Genomic DNA, 19,460 nt, shown 5'->3' on the forward strand with positions numbered 1-19,460 from the left:
CCCCCACCCCTCACCCCACTGCCTTGCCTTGCAGTAGAAGTATCTGCTGACGGCCTCCTGGGACCAGGGCTGGTGATAGAAGTCTGCCCTCCGCTCCTCCTCCGGGTTCCCCACCACGTCCGTCATGACCTGCCGGGCGAGAAGAGCCCGTGAGCAGCGGAGCCCAAACAGGCTCCCTCCGGGTCTCGGCGGAGAAAAGAACCCGACAAGTCTGACACACACACCCTGACTGCCCCCTCCCTGCCCCGGCCATCTGACACCCCCTCGACTGCCCCCTCCCTGCCCCGGCCATCGTTTCCCCCGGAGCCCCTGAGCAGACCCGGAACCCCACTAGAATCTCCTCGGCGCGAGGGAGGGGAGGCCCGGGGGGCTCTGGACACAGCGGAGTGGAAGGGGAGGCAGCCCAAAATTCACGACGGGGCCATAACTGTGTTCCGGGAAACGAGGGGTGCCTCTCCGGCGCCTCAAAGGGCACGGAGGCTGGGATGCACCGAAGGCATTTCAGAGGTGCAGCCGAGTTCTGCCTTTGCTCGCCACGACTTCAGGCGCCGGGAAGTCAAAGACGGGCCTCTGATGCCGTGGGCCTCATCACCCCCCCCCCAAGAACCCGGAGAAGCGAGCCCGACCCTCCGGGTGACGAGGAGCCCGTTTTTTTGTGTTACGCTGACCCGCCAGCCCCCCTAAGACCCCCCCCACTTCTCTGCCCTGGCTGGAGGGAGCAGCTCGGTGTTCAAGCCTTTCTCTGCGACTATGGGAGGGGTACCGAGGCTTCATCCAAAGCTGCACGGGGGGGGACGGCTTGCCCCCACCTGGCCCTCGAGCTGTGGGGGTGGTGAACCCCGGCTCGAAAGCCCCCCCTGTCCTCCTGTGGCACCCGGAGAGAAGGGAGGAGAAGAAAGTGGTCAGGGGTCACTGGGGTGGCAGGCCAGCCCCCCCCCCAGGCCAAAGGTCCAAGCGCAGCAATGCCCAGCAGTCCTCGGGGTCCCATCCCGGCCTGGGCCCCCGGTGTGCAGGAGGCGACCGACCTTAAGGTCCCTGCTCTGGGAGCGGAGGAGGTCCTGGATGTAGCCCTTGGGGTCTCTGGAGAAGCTCAGCATGAAGTCCCTCTGGATCTTCAGCTGGTGGATCGACTCGATGGTCTCGTGGATCTGCAGGGCGGACGGACGCGGAGAGCTCAGCTGGCTCAGGCAGCTCTCCTCCTGCCCCCCCCCTCGCCTGCCCCCCACTAGTTGGGTAGCAGCTTCCGAGGCTGGCAGCGCCTGCACGGTCTCCCCCCCCCACCAGAGGGTTCAAGATGGGACGGTCTGCCCCCCCCCACACAAAAGCATTTCCCCCCTTCCCCCCCGTTGAGCAGGCCAAACCGGTGACCCGAGCAGGAAACGGGAACATCCGGGCTGGCATAAGTGGCCGGAGGGGCTTCGGAGGGAAGAGGCGCCTCTGGGCAGATGCCCAGGGCCAGCAGTCCGGTGGGGGTGGGGTGGGGTGGGCGGTTTAGGCCGGGGGGAGCCTGCTGGCCTCTCCTTGAGAGATGTATTCGTGAAAAGTGGGGCTTCCATCCCGGTCAGGGACCTTTGGGCAGCCCCAAAGGCTGGAGGGGGGGGAGGAAGCGTCCCCTCAACCTGCCCTGCCCCCCCCTTCCCCACCCGCTTGGAAGTGCCCGTTTGGATCAAAAGGCTCTGGAGAGGAGACGTTCTGCCCACCTCACAGGGTTGTCGCTGCGGGGGACATAGCAGGAGGAAGCAGCATTAGGTACATTCAGGGCCTTGAGTCGTTTACAGCCTCGTAACGGCTGGGTAGAAACCTAGCCCGATACGGTCGTAGAAGCCAGAGGCTGCTGGCCTTCTCCACCCTCCGCGCCCGACCAGCCCGGCCCTCCCAGCGGCAGCACCTTGTTGTCCAGGGCGGTGATCTCCTGCTGATTGGCCGTGGAGAGCAGGAAGCTGCTCATCTGCCCTTTCAGGGGGTCCTCGACCTCCACGTCGATGTCGTAGCAGGCCGTCTTCTTCTGGTCATTGGGGTCCACGCTGGAGGGGGGGGGAGAGCCCAGAGCATCAGCACCATTCCTGGGGAGGCCCACCCTCCCTCCCCCAAAAGAGGCTGGCTCCCCTGACCCCCTCCAGGCCCCCTGGCACAGCAGGGGCCTCACCCCCCCCACTACGCCGACCATCTGCACACGAGGGGCGCGAACCCAGCGGACCCTCGGCGGCCCTTTCCCCCCCCCGAACACGCGGACCTGATGATGTGGTTGATCACGATGGGATCCGGCGGGAGCAGCAGATTTGTCAGCCTCTGCGGGATCTCGGAGAACTTCAGCCGGGAGCAGTCGAAGATCTGAAAACGGCAACGGGAGGGAGGCTGAGCGGCATTCGCCCTCTTCCGGCCAGAGAACCGGCGCGGGCGAGCGGAGTCCCCCCCCTCCCTGGCCCTCTCCCCCCCCCCGGCTCCCTCGCGGGGTACCTCCTGGGTCCATCTCGGGGGGGGGGGCTGAGCAGAACTTCAGGGTCCATCCGAGGACGGCCCCTTTGTCTCACTCGCTCGGAGCCCGGCAGCCCTCACTCTGCCAGGGGGGGATGTCTCCCACCCTCTTTTCTTCCTTGCCCCCATTTGGACCCCCCCCCACACACACACAGGAAGCCACTGCCAGGCTCTCACCGGCCACCTTGGGCTTCACTGGGGCGGGGGAAGAAAATCCCTCCCTCTCAGCACCCCCACGGGTGACCCAGGCCCTGCCCCCACAGGTGACCCATAGCCTCGGACCCCCAGGAGGACCCCACCCTGCCCCCCAGCTCTGATGTGGGGGAGATGGAGGCCCTTGGCCCACCCTCCTCGAGGGGGGGCACCCGGGAGACGAGAGGTACAGAGGGAAGCCCTGTCCCGTCCCCCCGTGAGCCCCTGGAGGCCCCCACCTGGACACCAGCCACGCCCCCCCCCGCTACAAACCAGCAAGCAGCTTCTCCCTCTCCCCCCCACCCCCCAACGCCCCGTCTGAGGGGTCCGGCACAAGGGCCAGATTAATCCCAGAGTGTCCCCCCCACCCCCACCCCCGGTTCCCCTTTTCTGCCCACCTGCTGGAAGTATTTGTCGCAGTTGATGTACTCCTTGTCGTGGGAATCCTGCAGCTTGTTGGTCTTGATGTACTGCCACAGCGCCTGGATGATGGCCGAGCGGGTCTGCGTGTGGATGCCCAGCAGGCGGGCCAGGCGGGGGTCGAGCTTGAACTGGGGAGGCTGCGGGCAGAGAGCAAACGCCAAGTGTCCCCTTGGGCAACCGAGGGCCTCCTTGGACTCACGAAGGGGCAGCTGCCCAATGCCCCCACCCCACTCGGCCAGCCTCTCTCTCTCCATCCTTCCCAGGGGGGACCCCGGGACCCCTCTGCCCCTACAGCCCATCACCCCCCCCCCCAGGTTCCCTCACTGCTGCCTTCCTGGATCGGCTCAAGGGCCGCTCGTAGTTTGGTGAATAACATCGTACGTTGCTGGAAAGCAGTGGTTCTCAACCTTTTTAATGCCGCGACCCCCAACCAGTCGTAAGTCGAGGACTACTCAACCGGTCATAAGTCGAGGACTACTCAACTGGTGCAGCACCGTTTGCAGAATGGGACTTTTGGCGGGCTCAGCAGGGCAGAGACAGCCTGGACGATTCCTATTGGCTTTCGAAAGCCAAGAGAATTAGGCTCTATTCAAGAGAGTCTCTTCTATTGGCTTTCCAAAGCCAATAGAATAAAAGGGAGTAGCACAGCTAAGGAAAGGGGGGGGGGAAATGGCGGACGGCGTTGTTTGGCGACCCCCGTGAAATGGTCGTTCGACCCCAAATGGTGTCCCGACCCACAGGTTGAGAACCGCTGCTGTAAAGGAAGCAAAGGGCAGTCCAGAAAAGCTGCCCGCGGGAATCCCACCCACCCACCCACTTTGCAGGCAGCATTTATTTATTTGCCTTTATTATGTTCAGGAGCGCGAGATGGACGACACACATACACGCTTGATAAGTACGTGAACAAGCGCTGCATCAAATGCTGTAGCCGCCCATCTCTCAGCTGCAATTCTGGGCAGCGTTGAGAGTTAAAACCACACACAAACCTCGAGGAAGAGCAACGCTGGCTGCAACACCGCTCCCCCCCCCACTCCCCAGGAACCAAAAAAGAGGCCAGGGTCTCCATCCAGCCCTCTCCCCAGGCCTGACAGGACAGACACACCTGCCTTGCAGGACTCCCCAGCCCTCCAGGAGCTGCGCTGGGGCTCCGTAGCTCTCCGGGAGAGGCTGTCCGTGGGGAGGGGGAAGGCCTGCCACAGGAGCCGCCTGCTTCTGGGCCTGATGGGGGGGCACTGCTGGTCAGGGGTGACCGGGAGGCCACACACCCCTGCTGGATCTGGGGGGACGATGGGAACAGCCAGGGGAAAAAAAAAAACCTGTGCACGGAGGGCTTCCCAGCTGCAGCCAATGCAGCCCACAGAGCAGCAGGCATCCTATTACGCAGTAGGGGCGCCACCCATCCCTCGCCCCTCCACGGCATTCCGGGCCACTTGTCGCTACCAAAGGAGCTCTGAGGCCCGGCCCACCCGTGGCAGCACACCATCGTCGGCCACTTGGGAGTGGTGCCCCCGAAAGGGCACAATTGGCACCCGAGACAGACTTAGCTGCAGCGGCCCAAGCCCTTCAAACAGGGGCCTTGAATTTGGGGGGGGCCTCACATCACCCACTTTTCTGCCTGGTCTGGGCATCGACGCATGCCCAACAGCCAGTGGCGGAGCGCGCCAATCGCTTCAACAGGACCGGGGGGGGGGGGGAAACAGAGGCATCACACAAAGGAAGAGTCTGGGAAGGGAAGCCGGGATGGACGTACCCCTCCCACCCCACTCCTGCCAGGGGTCGTCGGCGAGCGCAACCACGGCTGTCCTGTACCCAGGCCTGAATCCAGACCGAGAGGGGTCAGGATGGTCCACTCCTTCCGGGACTCTCTGAAGCGGCAGTTATGAGCGCCTCTCCACGGCCTTCCCTAAAAAAGTCGGGTATCTTGCACTGCCCGCTCCCAGAGCCCCCCACCTTTGCCAAACAGGGTTAGGTGACCCCCCCCCACCAGGCACTGGACAGCTCAGTCTCCCCCCCCCCAGCTGCCCTCCTGCTGACACAGGAAGCTGCGCCCAGCGGCCTTGGGGCTGCTCTGAGAGCCAGGAACCTGGCGTGGGCTGTGGAAAGCGCACCCAGCTTATCTCTCCTGTGGCCCCCGGGCGCCCTGGGGAGGCTGGGCCCTGGGGGAGGGGAGGGGGGGCACCATGGCAGTGGGAGAGCAGAGAAGTCCAGCTGGCACGTTGCTCGGCTGGCCTCGGGGTCACCACAAGCTTCCCTTCCCCATATTCCACCCCACCGCCGTCAACGATGAAGTTCCCCAGAACCGGCCTGCCCAAAGCCCAGCTCAGCGGTTTGTTCTGACGAAGCCCCCCCCTGTGATTCGGGAGCTGGGCCCCAGGGGGTCTGAATGCCTGACCCCGAAGCCCACGCCCCACCTGGTAGTCCAGCATGAGCAGCAGAGTGCAGCGCACGCTGACGTCTCCCGGTCTCTTCACCTGGAAGCCGTCCGTCTCCTGGGTGGTGGGGGTCCGGTGCCACTGCCAGAAAAGAAGCAAGAGCGCCCCTGAGGGGGAGAGACCCTCACCTTCCCCGAGGGTCCTTCTGTCGCCGCCCTGAGTGCTTAGCGAGCCCAATGCTTAGTCCATTTAGGCCCCGCCCTGTCCCGCGTCCCCAGGGGCTTCGTCCGCAGCCCTGCCAATTCCAACGGGGTGTCAAGGGGAGGCAGGCAGCTCGGCCAAGGAAGCCCATCGTGCTGGGGATGGGAAATCAGCCAGCAGCCTTCCGGGAACTGGCGTGCAACTCCCGCCAGCCTTGCCCCTGATCAAGCAGGCCGGCACGGAGACCGACGATCGCCACCGCTCCTGTCCCACCTCTGCCCGCTGTCAGCCCTTCAGCTGCCCTCTGGGAAGACCCTACGCGGAGGCGGCTGCAGCAGCAAGAGAACCCGGAGGCTGGTGGAGGGGTGGCCCTGGGCAAATGCAGAAGAGGGACCCCCGGTGGCCGGAACGCAGCGTTGCAGGCTGGCTCTGCATTCCCACGGTCGGCAGTTCGACTCGGCCTTCCGTCTTTCCCAGGTCCGGTAAAATGAGGACCCAGATTGGGGGGGGCAAGTGGCGGACTCTGTAAACTGCTCAGAGAGGGCCGTTGTGGAGCAGCACATAAGTCTAAGTGCTTTTGCGGTGGCTATACAAATAATGAGGCCAGTCAGGGGAATCCTTAGCAGAGGCGGGGCTGTGGGGAGGCACGGGGGACACACAGGAGGATTAAAGGTTAAAGGTTAAAGTTTCCCTATTCCAGGAAGAGAAAGGAACTCTGGGGGAGATGGAAGTACACACATGTACACATACACACCGTACCTTTTCTGTCTTCTCTCTGTGGCTCCGCTGAATTTCTGCTCCCCCCCCCACCAACCCAAGATGGAGGACGGAGGGCAGCCCCTCCTTTCTGCCTGGGGAGGGGGGAGGGGGGGGCAAGCCAGTTACCTCGACCAGGTGATTGTCCGGTCCATAGAGGTCCTTGTCCAGTTCAATGACCAAACTCTTGAAGAAAGACGAGAACTTCCGCTTCTGTTTGCTGAGCTGCGGAGGGGGGGGACACAGCCCCATCAGGAGAAGACAAGCCCTCCCCCCACGGACTCGACCCCTTCCCCTCCCCACTGGCTCTGGCCACCCCCCAGCCCTCCTCACACTGCCCCATCAGTGGCTGGCCCCCTTGGGGGGCATCTGGCCTGTGCCCCCCCCCCGGACGCCTCGGATGCTTACGTCGTCCAGCAGCTTGCCCTCCACCCGCAGCTCCCAGGAGGCGATGCTGCCGTCCGAGTCCTCGGCGTCCGACTTGGCCGGGTTGAAGGTGTTGGAGATGTACAGGCGCAGCTTCCGCTTTTGCTGCGGGCCGAGCAGAGACCCTGGTGAGGGCCGCCGGGAGCCCCTTCCAGGGGGGGGACCACCCACTCCCCGGGCAGCTGCAGGGGGACGGACCCCAGCCTCCCTCCTAATTGAGCTCAAACAAGGGGGGGCTCCATCAGAGAGACCCTCCCCCAAAACTCTGGCCGTGAATGCCCCCCCCCACAGGAAGAGTTAGAAGCCCCGAAGAGGGGAGGAGGAGGAGGAGGAGGAGGAGGAGGAGGAGGAGGCGAGGGCTGCAGCTGCCCAGCCCCCCCCCCAGGGCAGGTGGGCTGGCCGCTCCCACCTTCATGGGCCTCTTTAGGGCCTCCTGGATGTCCACCCGCTTCCGCATGATGGTCTGGTCCAGCTTCCGCTCAAAGGCCAGCAGGTCCATGTAGGCCTGAGACTCGGGCACCAGCTCCCGGATCTGGGGGGGGGGAGGAGGCACAGCATGGCTGCCACACACGGGGGGGGGGAGCAGGACACCTCCCCTGCCCCTTTTGGGGGGAAGCTGCCGATCTCAGATTTGCTGGGGGGGGAGGGGGGGGGGAGGCGGGAAGCCAGCCGGAAGGGGACCCCCTCCACCCCCCCCAAGGTCTGGAAAGTGGCTTCTGCTGTGGCAGAGCAGACCCCCCACCACCCCGGCTGAGGTCCCTGGACGAGGCGCTGGGGGAGGAGGGCACCCCAAGGGAGACCGAGGGTCCCTCCGGCCACAACCGGGCAGCAAGAGCTGTTCCCCACCCAGAGGGGTCCGGCTTTTATTTTGCTCAGCTCTCCCCCCCACCCGCCCCCTCTACCCGCCTGCCCACCCAGAGATGGCATTGTTGCACCACAGGGCGGGGGGGGGCAGGGGCGGGGGGTGGGGGGCAGGGGGTGGGGGGCAGGGGCGGGCCCACCATCAAAGCTGCCACCATGCCCGGCGGGTCCTTCCCTCCCTCTGCTGTCTTGGAGAGCCCTCCTAACCCTGTCCAGCCCTCCCCCCTCCACCTCCCTCCCTTGCTGGAGCTGCCCCCTCCCTCCCTGGAAGGCTGTGTCCTCACAGCTATGGCCAGGTGGGTGGCAGCCTCAGCCCAGCTCCTCCCCCTCCCCCTCCCCAACCCCACTCCTTTCTAGAACTGATGACGTTCCCTAGTTTGGCCATGAAACGTCTGCAAGGAAACCACCCAGCTCAGAGAGCCCCCAGGACCCTGCAGTCCTCCCCCTCCTCTTCCCCCTCCACCCTGGGGCCTTGGGGGACCCTCCCACCCTGGGAAGGGGGGGGACAAAGCAGGAAAGAGCTGCTCACCCTTTGAGGGAGGATTTTGTCCGCCATCTTCCTCCTCTTCACACTGCGCAAGGAAACAGAGGCCGAGGCCCCGGGGGACCAGCGGTCAGAGGAAGCCACCCCCCGGCTGCTGAGCCCAGCCTCAGAAGGAGCCCACCCCCCACAGGTTCCCCTTACAGCTGCCGCCACGGTGGAGGGGCTCTTGGTCCCGGAAGGGCTTCTGGGGTCTCTCCTTCTCCCCCCCCCAGACTCCCAGGGATGGGGACAAGGACTGGCTCCCGGGGGGTCCACCCGGCTGCCCCCCCAGGAGCCTGCAGGCCAGGAGACCTATAGGGCAAGGAGCCCTGGCTGCCAGTTGGCACACAGCCAGAGGGTGAGAATCGCGTGCCCCCCCTCAGGCCTCGAGGGGGGGGCTGCCTGAGTGGCTTTCACAGGCTGGGCTGGCAGAGCAGGTGCCCCCTCCCTCCCTCCCTCCTCCGGACAGCCCCCCCCCCGCGAGGCATGCGCCAGGCAGACAGAAGGGAGCATCCAGGCCCCCCCACTCAGGCTCGCAAGGCTGCCCTCCAGTTCCAGGCTCCCCCTCCCGGGAAACAACCTGGGAAGAGGGACAGCCCCTGTGTGGCCCCCAACTGCCCCCCCTGCCCCCCAGAGGACAGCTCCTTCCTTCCTGGCTCTGGGAAAAGGCAGCTAGGCCAGAAGGAAAGAGCCAAAGGGCGAGGAGGACCCGCAGAGCTGCCCCCCCAGGCCTCGGTGCCTGCCTTGCTCGCCTGTCACTCCTGCACCCCCCCACACTCACCTGCGGGATCGGTTCTGTTGGGCAGCTCCCTGCGTCTGCGTCGGCGTCTGCTGTGGCTGTGGCGTCTGCTGTTGCGGTGCCTGTGGCGGCGTCTGCTGTGGCGGCTGTGGCTGCGGCTGGGGGGCCGCCCGCTTGCGCGTGGGCTCCATCACCGCCGGTGGCATCCCGGGGCGCACGGAGGGGCTTCCGACATAAGGGGGGCCCGGGGGACCCATGGGAACCCCCTGGTGGGGCATGCGAGCGCCGGAGGGCATCCCAGGACGCTGGACGGGGAAGGAGAGGGGCATCAGCCATGGGGGAGTCGGGCTGAGGGCCAGGGGGAGCGGCACGCACGGGGGGGGGTTAATGAAACAGGCCCTGCAGGGGCACCAGCCATCCTGAGCCATCCACCCGCCCGGCTGGCCCCTTGACCCGGAGCCGCGGCTGGCGGAGAGGGTGGCAAAGAGGCCCGCGTGCTGGAGCCTTCTGACCGGGAGCCCTTCCGTGCCCTCAGCCGCAGCGGGTGCCCAGCCGAGCCGATCGGGGGCCGGAGGGGAGACGGGTGGCCAAGGACGAGGCCTCGAACCCGGCCAAGGGAAGCCGAGTGCTCCCCCTCAGATCCGGGGCCCTTGCAAGCCGGACAGCTGCCGAGGCCCAGAGCCCACCAGGCCGGAGCCGGAGGGCGTCCGAATGCTTCTCCCCGGAGCGGCCCGTGTCTTTCACAGGGGCTTGCCACGCTACTCTTTGGTGGGTCTGCTTGCAATGGGGTCTCCAAACACCCCAAGAAAGCTTGTGCTGTCCTTCAATCGTGAAGCACACACAGACACAGAGACACACACGCACACCGGGAAGGGAGCCCTGCAGGACACGCCCCAAAGGTGCAAAGGGCCAAACCCCCAGGTGGACGGATCACGAGACCCAAACGCCCCCAGTTTTCTTCAGCAGACTCTCCCACGGCTCTTCCGGAAACTCCCCACCTGCTGCCCCCCTCAGCCTCCCCTCTCCCCAGAGACTTGGGGAGACTCAGGGTGGAGACCCCCCTCCACGCCCAAACCTGAGGGCCAAGGCAGAGACCCCCCCCTCCACGCCCAGAGACCTGGGGAGCAACTGGGAGAGGAGAAAGCCAACAGGGGGGGTGACAAGCGAGAGGGCCTCAGCTGGGAGCAGACCGGGTGGGGGTGGGGGGGCGCCTGCAGACTTTTTGTAAACATTCACAATGCTCCAAAATGGGGCACTGGGGACCTGCCACGGGGCACGGAAAGGCTGGGGGAACTTATCTAAGAATGATCCTCCTTCCCACCCACCCCAGGAAAAGAAAATGGAGGAGGGCTGCCGCTCGGGGCCGTCTGTGGAAACGGGCCCACCTTGCCGGGGAGAAAGGAGGAGATCGTCGGAGGCCACAGAGAGCAGCCCAGGAAGAATTTCATGAGCTTGCCGGGTGCTCAAGTGGTCTCCGGCAACCATTTTGGGAACAGACTGCCATTCTCTGGGGCAGCCATTTTGTGAGAGGCCCACTAAAGGCGGCCAAAGGCCTAACTCGCACCTGTGGCCTCTCTAACCAAGGGCTGAAGGAGGAGGTCTGCCAGCGGGAGGGGGAGCCGGTGGATCCCGGGGCAGCCAAGAAACAACAGGACCAGCACCAGCCCTTTCCCTTCGCCAGCGGAGATTGGAGACCCATGACAGACCCTCCTGGGAGGGAACCCCCTTCTCTTGGGAATCTGCCATTGCTCCCCCAAAGGCCAGGAGGGGCAGCACAGCAAGTGGAAAGGACCCACGATGGGGGATAGAAAGGAGGAGGAGGAGAAGAAGAAAAAGAGGAGGAGAGGAGGAGGAGGAGAAGAAGAAGAAGAAGAAGAGGAGGAGGAGGAGGAGAAAAAGAAGAGGAGGAAGAGGAGAAGAGGAAGAGGAGGAGGAGGAGAAGAGGAGGAGAAGAAAAAGGAGGAGGAAGAGGAGAAGAAGAAAAAGAAGAGGAGGAAGAGGAGAAGAAAAAGAGGAAGAGGAGGAGGAGGAGAAGAAGAAGAGGAGGAGGAGAGGAAGAAGAAGAGGAGGAGGAGAGGAGGAGGAGGAGAAGAGGAGGAGAGGAGAAAAAGAAGAGGAAGAGAAGAGGAGGAAGAGGAGGAGGAAGAAAAGAAAAAGAAGAGAAGGAGGAAGAGAAGAAAAAGAGGAAGAGGAGAAGAGAAGAGGAGGAGGAGGAGAAGAGGAGGAGGAGGAGGAAAGAAAAGCAGAAGAAGGAGGTGGTGGTGGTGGTGGTGGTGGTGATGGTGGTGGAAGAGGAGACGGCGGAGGAAGGGGGACCGGGTGGAAAGACGGGAAGGGCGGACATGGAATCCCACGGAAGAGGTGCCTGCCAGGTGGTGGCCTGAGGTAGGCGGCAGAGGCAGGACTGGCACGGAGACCCCCCCAACAGGAGCAGGGGAGGGGAGGCCCGCTGGCTCCCAAGGCTTTCGAATCCTCCGGGGGCCGGAGGAACTGCCCGCCTCCTGTCCAAGGGAGGGCCCTCCGCCATGGCCGCCCTCCCCTCCTGGAGGACCAGGGGAGCCACGGCCATCGGCAGGAGGGTCTGGGCCCTTCGTTGGACGTCGCCCTCAGGGGGCCGTAAGAGAAAATATTCGCGGCTCAGGGCTGAACCGTAGCTCTGGCCAACGTTTCATTACCAAACTAGGTAACCGCCTCAGTGCCGGGACCGACGATGTTACCTCGCTTGGTGTGTGAAATGCCAGGAAGGAGAGCACCAAGGAGACCATAAAAAGCCCCTTGGTTTCACTCCAGCATAAAGTAATTACCCGAAGCCACCAACGCAAATTTGAACTGCTGGAGGCATAAAACAGTTTCCTTTTAGCCACCAGGCCTTTGACTAAACACATCCCCCTCTCCTCTCCCGCAGCGACCGCGTTCAGGCCAATGGCGTGCCGGGAAGGAGGCCGCACCCGACTCCTGGCTCCCTCCAGACGAAGGTCAGTCCGGGCCCTCCTGCTCATCCACGTTTATATCAACGACTTTGATCCAGACAGATCAGAGGATGGATACGGGAGCCACGGATTGACACCACGGCACCCAGCGGCCACCTGCGCTCCGGGGTCCAAGGCCACAGAGGGACCCCCGCTGCCTCCACAAGGGGGCTGGGGCATCGGCTGCTGGGCTGGCAAGGCAGCCGAGCAATGCCAGGAAAACATACAGGGGAAATTAAGGAGACCCTGCCAGGAGTGGGATCGGCACCCAGGGGGGCTTCGTTCAGAGAGGCGTTATCTCCCTTCCCCCCCCCCACCCCGGGACCGGCCGCTGCTTTAAGAAATCTCTCTCATCAAAGAGGGACCCAACCTGGAACTGAGGAGAAATTTCCTGACGGCGAGAACGGTTAATCGGTGGAAGCTACCGGAAGCTTTTAGGAGTACGAGATTGGACCTCCCCCCCCCCCCCAGGCTCCCTTCAGAGGCTCTTCCTGTTATTTTGTAATCCCACAAGAAGATGTGGGCATCGCCATTCTTCCCGCAAAGCATCTTTCTCTCTCCCACTCCAGAGGAGAGGAAATTCCTGGGACCTCTAGTGGTTAGGCCAGTTCCTTTCAGGGATTGAACAAGCACAGAAAACGGTCAGAAATTGGAATCCACAGAAAAAGTGAAGGGACTCTTAAACCCAAAACAGGCGCTGCCGTTTCCTCTGCCCGCTTTGCTCCCATCGGGCCCGCCCGTTGCTTCGGGATCGATTCTTGCCACCTCCCGGCCGTTCCCTTTTTCGGGATCTCATCCTTTCTACCCAGGCGCGGCTTCCTCGGCCTCCCGTCCCCTCCACCTGCTCTGCCTTCCGGCTCTCCCAAGGGTCAAGCCAGCCCTTCGGTCCTTGAGCGGCCTGCGTGGCCCTTCCGTGCCCGTCCTTTCTTCTCCCGAGTCTTTTGCTCTGCGATTGTCCAGACGTCCCACTGTTCCCACCGAATTTCTCGGCCCCTTGACGTGCCCGGCTTTCCTTCCCACGTGAAAAGGTGGGCGGAAGCCCATTTGTCAGCCTGCCATTTTTGCTCCTTGCCAACAGACCCCCCCAAACTGCCCCACATCCTATCATCCTCTGAGCCTTTTACCTCTTCTCCATTCATTCACCCCCCCCCCACTTTCTAGAAAAAGGCCAGCCGCTCTCTTCTCTCTGTCCCCCTGCGCCTTTGCGGATCTCAGAAATGCTCCCCTTTGTGGGTCTCGCGTCACTCCGATCTTCGTGGCCCTCTGAACCAGCCACACCCACACAGCGCCATGGAGCCCCGCCTCTGCACACACGAGGTGCGGTGCGTTCAGCCACAGGCTTTCTAGTGCTCGGTGGAGTGTTCCTTAAGCCAGGGCTTTTCAACCAGTGGTACAGGTACTACCTGTGGTACATTGGCACCTGGCAGGTGGTACGCGCCCATCCTAGAAAAGTGGTAGTGGGGGAATGAGCTGAACGGGTGGCAGCACCGCACGAGCCTGAGCGAGAGATGGCTGGAGCTGCAGGGCTGTCAGGGCTCAGCAGAACCGCTTCTTCGGGGCTGTCAGGGGTCAGTGGAAGCACCAGGATCAGCACCAGGTTCCAGCTGGAGCTCAGCACTGATCCTGGCACTTCTGCTGAGCCCAGAAGAAGCGCCAATCAGCTGGAATGTTGCAGCATCTCCAGGATCTCATGATTTACATTCAGATGCTTGGCAACTGATTCATACTTATGACGGTTACAGTGTCCCAGGGTCATGTGAAGGGACCAAAACCTGCTGCAACCACCCAGCAGATGGGGGGGGGGAATAAAAACCAAACACCCCCCACCCCATCCCCGCTGCCAATCCTCAACAGAAATGCTCACAACAATGAAAACCTCGGACAGGAGGAAGAGCGCCACCGGGTGGGCGGGCAGGCATCTTGCTCGGCTGTGGCTTGGGGGGCACTTTTTTCAGTGCCACTGTAATTTCAGTCACTAAGCAAACTGTTGTAAGTCGAGGACTACCTGTACTTTATCACTTTTTTCCTTTTGGGGGGGGTCATCAAGTTTTTGACCCCTTGCTAGGCGACTGGTGGTCCTCAGATGTTGCCATATCCTAAAAGTGGTACAATGGGTGATAAGGTTGAAAAGCCCTGCCTTAAGCCACCCCCCCCACACACTCTATAAACCCATTAAATAGCCACGGGGCTTCATGCGTTCCCTGGTGGGGGCTGAGCCACTCGCCCTCCTGAGTGGGCAGCTCCACCTTCCCATCTGTCCTGAGTGGGCAGCTCCACCTTCCCATCTGGAGTTTGGGCTCATGGATGCCTTTCCAGTCCTTGAACCGTCTTCCTCCTGCCCTGACGGGAATTTAGTAATAGTAGTAAAGTTAGAAGGGACCTTGGAGGTCATCTAGTCCAACCCCCTGCTCAGGCAGGAAACCCTATACCATTTCGGACAAATGGCTGTCCAGTCTCTTCTTAAAAACTTCCAGTGTTGGAGCATTTACTGCTTCTGGAGGCAGGTAGTTCCACTGGCTAATTGTTCTCACTGTCAGGAAGTTTCTCCTTAGTTCTAGGTCGTTTCTCTCCTTGATTAGTTTCCATCCGTTGCTTCTCGTCCTGCCTTTGGGCGCTTTGGAGAACAGCTTGACTGCCTCTTCTTTGGGGCAGCCCCTGAGATATTGGAATACTGCTATCATGTCCCCCCTCATCCTTCTCTTCGTTAAACTAGACATACCCAATTCTAGCAACCGTTCCTTATGTTTTAGCCTCCAGTCCCCTAATCATCTTTGTTGCTCTTCTCTGTACTCTTTCTAGAGTCTCAACATCCTTTTTACATCGTGATGACCAAAACTGGATGCAGGATTCCAAGTGTGGCCTTACCAAGGCATTTTAAAGTGGTATCAACACTTCACGTGCTCTTGATTCTATCCCTCTGTTAAGGCAGCCTAGCACTGTGTTGGCCTTTTTGGCAGCTGTGGCACATGGCTGGCTCCTATTTAAGCAAGATAATTTCCTTGACCAGAGAAAGTGGCATACAGCATGATGCAATAAATCCTCTTCACACGTCCTGCCCAGCCCAGCTTCCCACTTCTCGCTCGTCTGAACTTTCACAGCGGCCGATGACAACTCCTTTACGGAGGAAGCGGCGAGCGCAGGCATGGGTGTGAGAGGGAAGGCGACTGGGCTGGCCCCCCTGCTCTGAAAACACCGCCACGGCAACCCTTCGTCCCTTCTCTTCAGGAGCTGCACACTCGGACTCCGTCCACCCTCTCGGCCCAGGCAACACCCCAAGGTTGTGTCCCACGCAACGTCTCCCAGATGGAGTCCCGCTGTGTAAATCGAAGCAATGTCCCTAGCCTGCCTGGATAACAGAATCACAGAGCTGGAAGGGACCTCAGAGGTCATCTAGTCCGGTCCCCTGCTCAGGCAGGAGACCCTATGCTATTTCAGACAGGTGGCTGTCCAGCTTAAAAACCTCCACGGATGGAGCCGCTGGCTCATTCCAGGTTGCTTCTCTCCTTGGTTTCCATCCGTCGCTTCTTGTCCTGCCTTCTGGTGCTCTGCAGAACAGCTTGACCCCCCCCCCTCTTCTTTGGGGCTGCCCCTCAAATATTGGAAGGCTGCTATCGTGTCCCCCTCCCCCCCCAGTCCTTCTTTTCATTAGACAAGACAGACCCGGTTCCCGCAACTGTTCTTCGTAGGTTTTAGCCTCCCATCGGCAAGTAGGTGGTCTCGTGGCCTGTCCCTCGCCAGCAAGGAACTGGGTCACCCTAAGCAGAGTCCCAGGTCCAACTGAGCCAGGGCTCCGCTGAGGCAGGCCGGCCGGATGTGTCCGTCTCCCCGCACGGGTGGGTGGCGGCAGCAAGACGAAGGGCAAGCATCTCTCTCCGTGGCTACGGACTGACGGTCACCCCCTCGGATGCCGTATCACACCTGAACTGCCCAGCCAGACTGAACATGTAACCCCTCCCTCCCGAATACATGTTGGGCCCTCTACAGCTTGGGACAGTCCCCAGAGACCACGGTCCCTGGGAGACAGGTTGAAGGCCCCCCTTCCCCGGTAGCTTCAGCAGCTGTTCCCAGGGGAGCGACTGCTTTACGAGGGGCTGGCACCCCATCACCCATGGGGCAGATGTTCCTCTCCCCTCCCTGCGTCCTGCGTGGCCTCCTTACCTCCCCTCCCGGATGTTTTGGCCATTGCAGAACCTGGCCCTTGGGGGGGGGAACCCATTTCCAGGAGAGAAGCCCCCCCCCATTGTGGGCTTGCCCAGCTCTCAGGAATTGCCCCCCCCAGGCCAGCGCCCTCCTTCACACAATCCAGCCACCCAGCCTGGCTACCCCCTCGATCCGGCCTTGGACGGCAACAGCCGGGGCCTGCCGAGAATCCGTCGCCTGGTCCGGAGCACGGATCCCCCCCGGGGGCGGGAATTTTTCTTTCCGGTGGCTTTCCCTCTGAGGGGGGGGGCCTCCCAGCAGGGGGCCCAGCTTGACTAAGGCCACCCCCAAGTCTGGCCTTTCCAACAGCAGCCCAACGCCCCTGCTGCCAATCGGTCCAAGGCGGGAACGTGGCCACGGACTGCTCAATCCCTCACGGCGCCTAATTGTGGGACACCCCGCAGAAAACCTGAGGCAGCCATTTCTGGTCCTCTGGGAGAAAAAGCCTCTTTCTCAGCCGCTCTGGGTCTTTCCAAGCTGGGTCGCCCCGTTCCCTGACCGGCTTTGCCTTTCCTTTGGGGAAAAAAGAGCAGGGGACGGGGCCGCAGAGATGCCAAGGACGAAAGCCTTTAGCCCGCCCCCCCCAGGGCGGGTAGAGTGCCCCCACCCACTCCAATGGGTAGCTTGCAGGAAGCCGACGCGGCCAGGGGGGCCTGGGGTCCCATCCTGAGAGAGAAGCAGGCCAAAAGGCAGGCCCAGCCACCCACCTGTTCTTCCCCAGACCCTGTTTGGGCCTTTGCCCGGGCCCTGCCCCCCCAGGGCCCCAGACCTCCGCTTGCTTTTGCCAGCCTCTTTCCCTCCCCCCCCCCGGACACCTTCCGGGACCCAAGGGGGACCCTTCTCCGCATTGGAAGCTGTTTCTTGAACAGCTCCTCTCTGCTACGCAGGGGCTGGCAGCCTTGCCCCCCCCCCCGTTCATTCTTCCCCCCACCCCCACCCTCGGGCTCTCCCTGCCTGGAAGGAGGCTGGCCGGGCTCCGAGGACCCTCCCCACCCCCACTGCTGGGTGGCAGCTGTGCAGGGGGCTGCAGGGCCAGGAGGGGAGGGAGGGGGGCAGCAGGGGGGGTCAACGCAACCCTCTTCCCACAGGGCACACTTGCTGCTGTTACCAACCCTCCCTCCCCCATCCCCAGTCTGACAGCAACAGGACCACATGTCCCGTCCACCTGGCCCAGGACCCCCCCCCTGGCAGCTTCCCTGGCGCCACGCCTGCCGCCAAGTTGGGGCCGCCTGTTGCTGCCCGCTCTGGATGCTCAGCTGCTTCCTGTCAATCACGGCCAGGCCCTGGTCAAAACATCCCACGGCCGGCTGGCCGGCCTGGTCCAGTCCTGCTCCGGAGCGGGGCCCTGGGAACGAGCGCTCCCCAAGGGAGCCTCTGGTGCTCCGGCTGGACTCCCGCGAGAAAGCGGTGGGCGGTCCAAGCCCCAAGGGGGGGGGGGGAGACTGGTGAGCTGAGTGGAAAGGGGATGCCTCCCACCCCTACTGGGAAGAAAGAAGGGCGCCAGCTGGAAAGGAGGGCAGCCCCTTTAAGAGGGCACGAGACACCCAACAGACACGGTGCAGGGACTGGGCAAACCATGGTCCCCTCCGGGCGTCTCGCTTCTAAGCCCTCATTCCAGGGCGCAGAACGAGGGGTTAAGTTGCAGAAGGCTTCCCACCCCATCAGAACCTCTGGCCCAAAGAGGCAGCCGGCCAACTGGCTCCCCTCCCTGAATGGGGTCAAGCAAAGCCCGGATGGCCATCCCTCACCAGACCTCCATCTGCCTCTGCGGCAGGGCTGGGCACAACGGCCAAATCAAGGCATCCGTGGGAGCCTCGGATCGGCTCTTCCCTCCCTTGCGGGAAGGGGGGCTTTCTTTTTAAGCAAGAAAAGGAATCAGCCACTGGGGCAGCCCCCCCCTGCAAGGTAATGGAAACGGGCTGTTTGGCCTCCTACATCCGTCCCGTCTGTCCGTCCGCTGCCTGAAGAGACACCTCTGTTGGGTGGGCAAAAGGAACAACAGCCCCAGGGAGGCCATTTGCTCACCACCGTCCTAAGGTCTCTCACCAGGAGGAGAAGGGCTGTGGGGGGGGGATGGGGAGCTGTGGGGGGGGGATGGGGGTCCCTCCCACCCTCTGCCTGGTGCTCGGTAAGCTTTCCAAGAGGCCAAACTACAGGAGGCAGCAGACGCCATTTCCGCTTCACAAAGGGGAAAGGAGCAGCCAGGAACCTACCAAGCCACCCATCACGTTGAAAGAAATCCAGGGTCTAAATCAGCAGCCCCCCCCCACCATCTTTTGGAAGCCAGAGAAGCTGCTTTCCATGAAGATTTTCCACCGACCGGAGGGGACGTGGTTTGGAAGGCTGCCCGCACCCCACGCGTGCTCAGATGGGGCGTCCTTCGTTTGCCTGGGCCGGTTCCTGGCGCATCGCAGGATGGTGCCGGTCCATGGCCCGGGAGGGTGGGGGGTTTGGGGACCCGGGGAACAGAGGCTGCGACGCTGCCTCTTCCTCTCCTTACAGGCCAGAGGTGGGTGGGTGGGAGGAAGGCCGGTGGTGGTGGTGGCACTTGCCGTGATCTCAGCCTGGCTCCATGAAGGCCAGCTATGATCCCCCGATCGGCCATGGAGGCAGAACACGGTCTGGGACACGAGGTTACGGTCACCCGACCTCCACACCGTCGATGGAAGGACACCCAGCTCGCCCATCCATCCACGGGGAGGGCAGCGACAGGCAGCCTCGCCCCCTTTGGCCAAATCGGTCACCCGGCCCCTTTCGGGATCACCCAGGTGAAGGCAGGCGGGAGATCCGGGTGGATCACGCCAAAGTCACTCGCCACAGCCATCTGGCCCAAGCGGCCCGTTGAGTGCCCTCGGCCTTGCGGCGTGCAGGGATGGCAGACACGGGGGCTGCCCTCGATGCCACGGGCCCAGGGAAGGCCACCAAGCCGCGAGGGACATTTGCCAAACCTTGGTCTGTATCGCCCAGGCCGTGTTTCTTCTTTTTTTAAAATATTATTCCTGCCATTATTGTTTGGGTGCTATTACTATGGCTGCCAGGCGTCAGAGCTGGCCGGAGGACGCTGAAGGGCCCTTGGCTGTCCAGCCCGGCGCTCCTCCGGCTCCCTCCTGGCTAGTTGCGGCCCTTCCTCCCTCCGTCCACCCAGCCCGGGGCCTCGGGAGATCTTCCCGTCCTCTTCTCCAAGTGGGGGGGGAGGAAGACTAGGGACCACCCTCCGGGGTGGGGTGGGGGGGAGTACCTCAGGCAAGCAGTGCTTCCCAGCCAGGGGTGCGAGACGATATTCCAGGGGAGCGTGAAAAAACTCAGCTTTTCAAAATCACAGT

The 19,460-nt window shown here is 62.7% G+C and overlaps 1 protein-coding gene across 3 annotated transcripts in view; it reads right to left on the reverse strand.

Annotated features, from left to right (window-relative positions):
- The window catches only part of SMARCD3 (SWI/SNF related, matrix associated, actin dependent regulator of chromatin, subfamily d, member 3), a 34,303-nt gene that overhangs the window by 1,784 nt on the left and 13,059 nt on the right, over positions 1–19,460 (reverse strand). For 2 of the 3 annotated variants that reach the window (XM_039322324.1, XM_039322323.1), the window contains exons 2-13: positions 9,011–9,273; positions 8,236–8,278; positions 7,255–7,377; positions 6,828–6,950; positions 6,549–6,644; positions 5,502–5,603; positions 4,841–4,993; positions 3,066–3,227; positions 2,234–2,331; positions 1,889–2,024; positions 1,026–1,148; positions 28–129 (exon numbers count right to left, since the gene is read on the reverse strand). In XM_039322324.1, the coding sequence (XP_039178258.1) occupies positions 28–129; positions 1,026–1,148; positions 1,889–2,024; positions 2,234–2,331; positions 3,066–3,227; positions 4,841–4,993; positions 5,502–5,603; positions 6,549–6,644; positions 6,828–6,950; positions 7,255–7,377; positions 8,236–8,278; positions 9,011–9,264 (1,515 nt within the window). In that variant the 5' untranslated portion in view covers positions 9,265–9,273. The remainder of the gene's footprint in view (positions 1–27; positions 130–1,025; positions 1,149–1,888; positions 2,025–2,233; positions 2,332–3,065; positions 3,228–4,840; positions 4,994–5,501; positions 5,604–6,548; positions 6,645–6,827; positions 6,951–7,254; positions 7,378–8,235; positions 8,279–9,010; positions 9,274–19,460) is intronic. The other variant, XM_039322325.1, reaches the window with a different exon arrangement.

The sequence above is a fragment of the Crotalus tigris genome, unplaced genomic scaffold (assembly GCF_016545835.1).
Source record: "Crotalus tigris isolate CLP2741 ecotype Arizona unplaced genomic scaffold, ASM1654583v1 scf7180000023966.114003, whole genome shotgun sequence".
Lineage (NCBI taxonomy): Eukaryota > Metazoa > Chordata > Lepidosauria > Squamata > Viperidae > Crotalus > Crotalus tigris.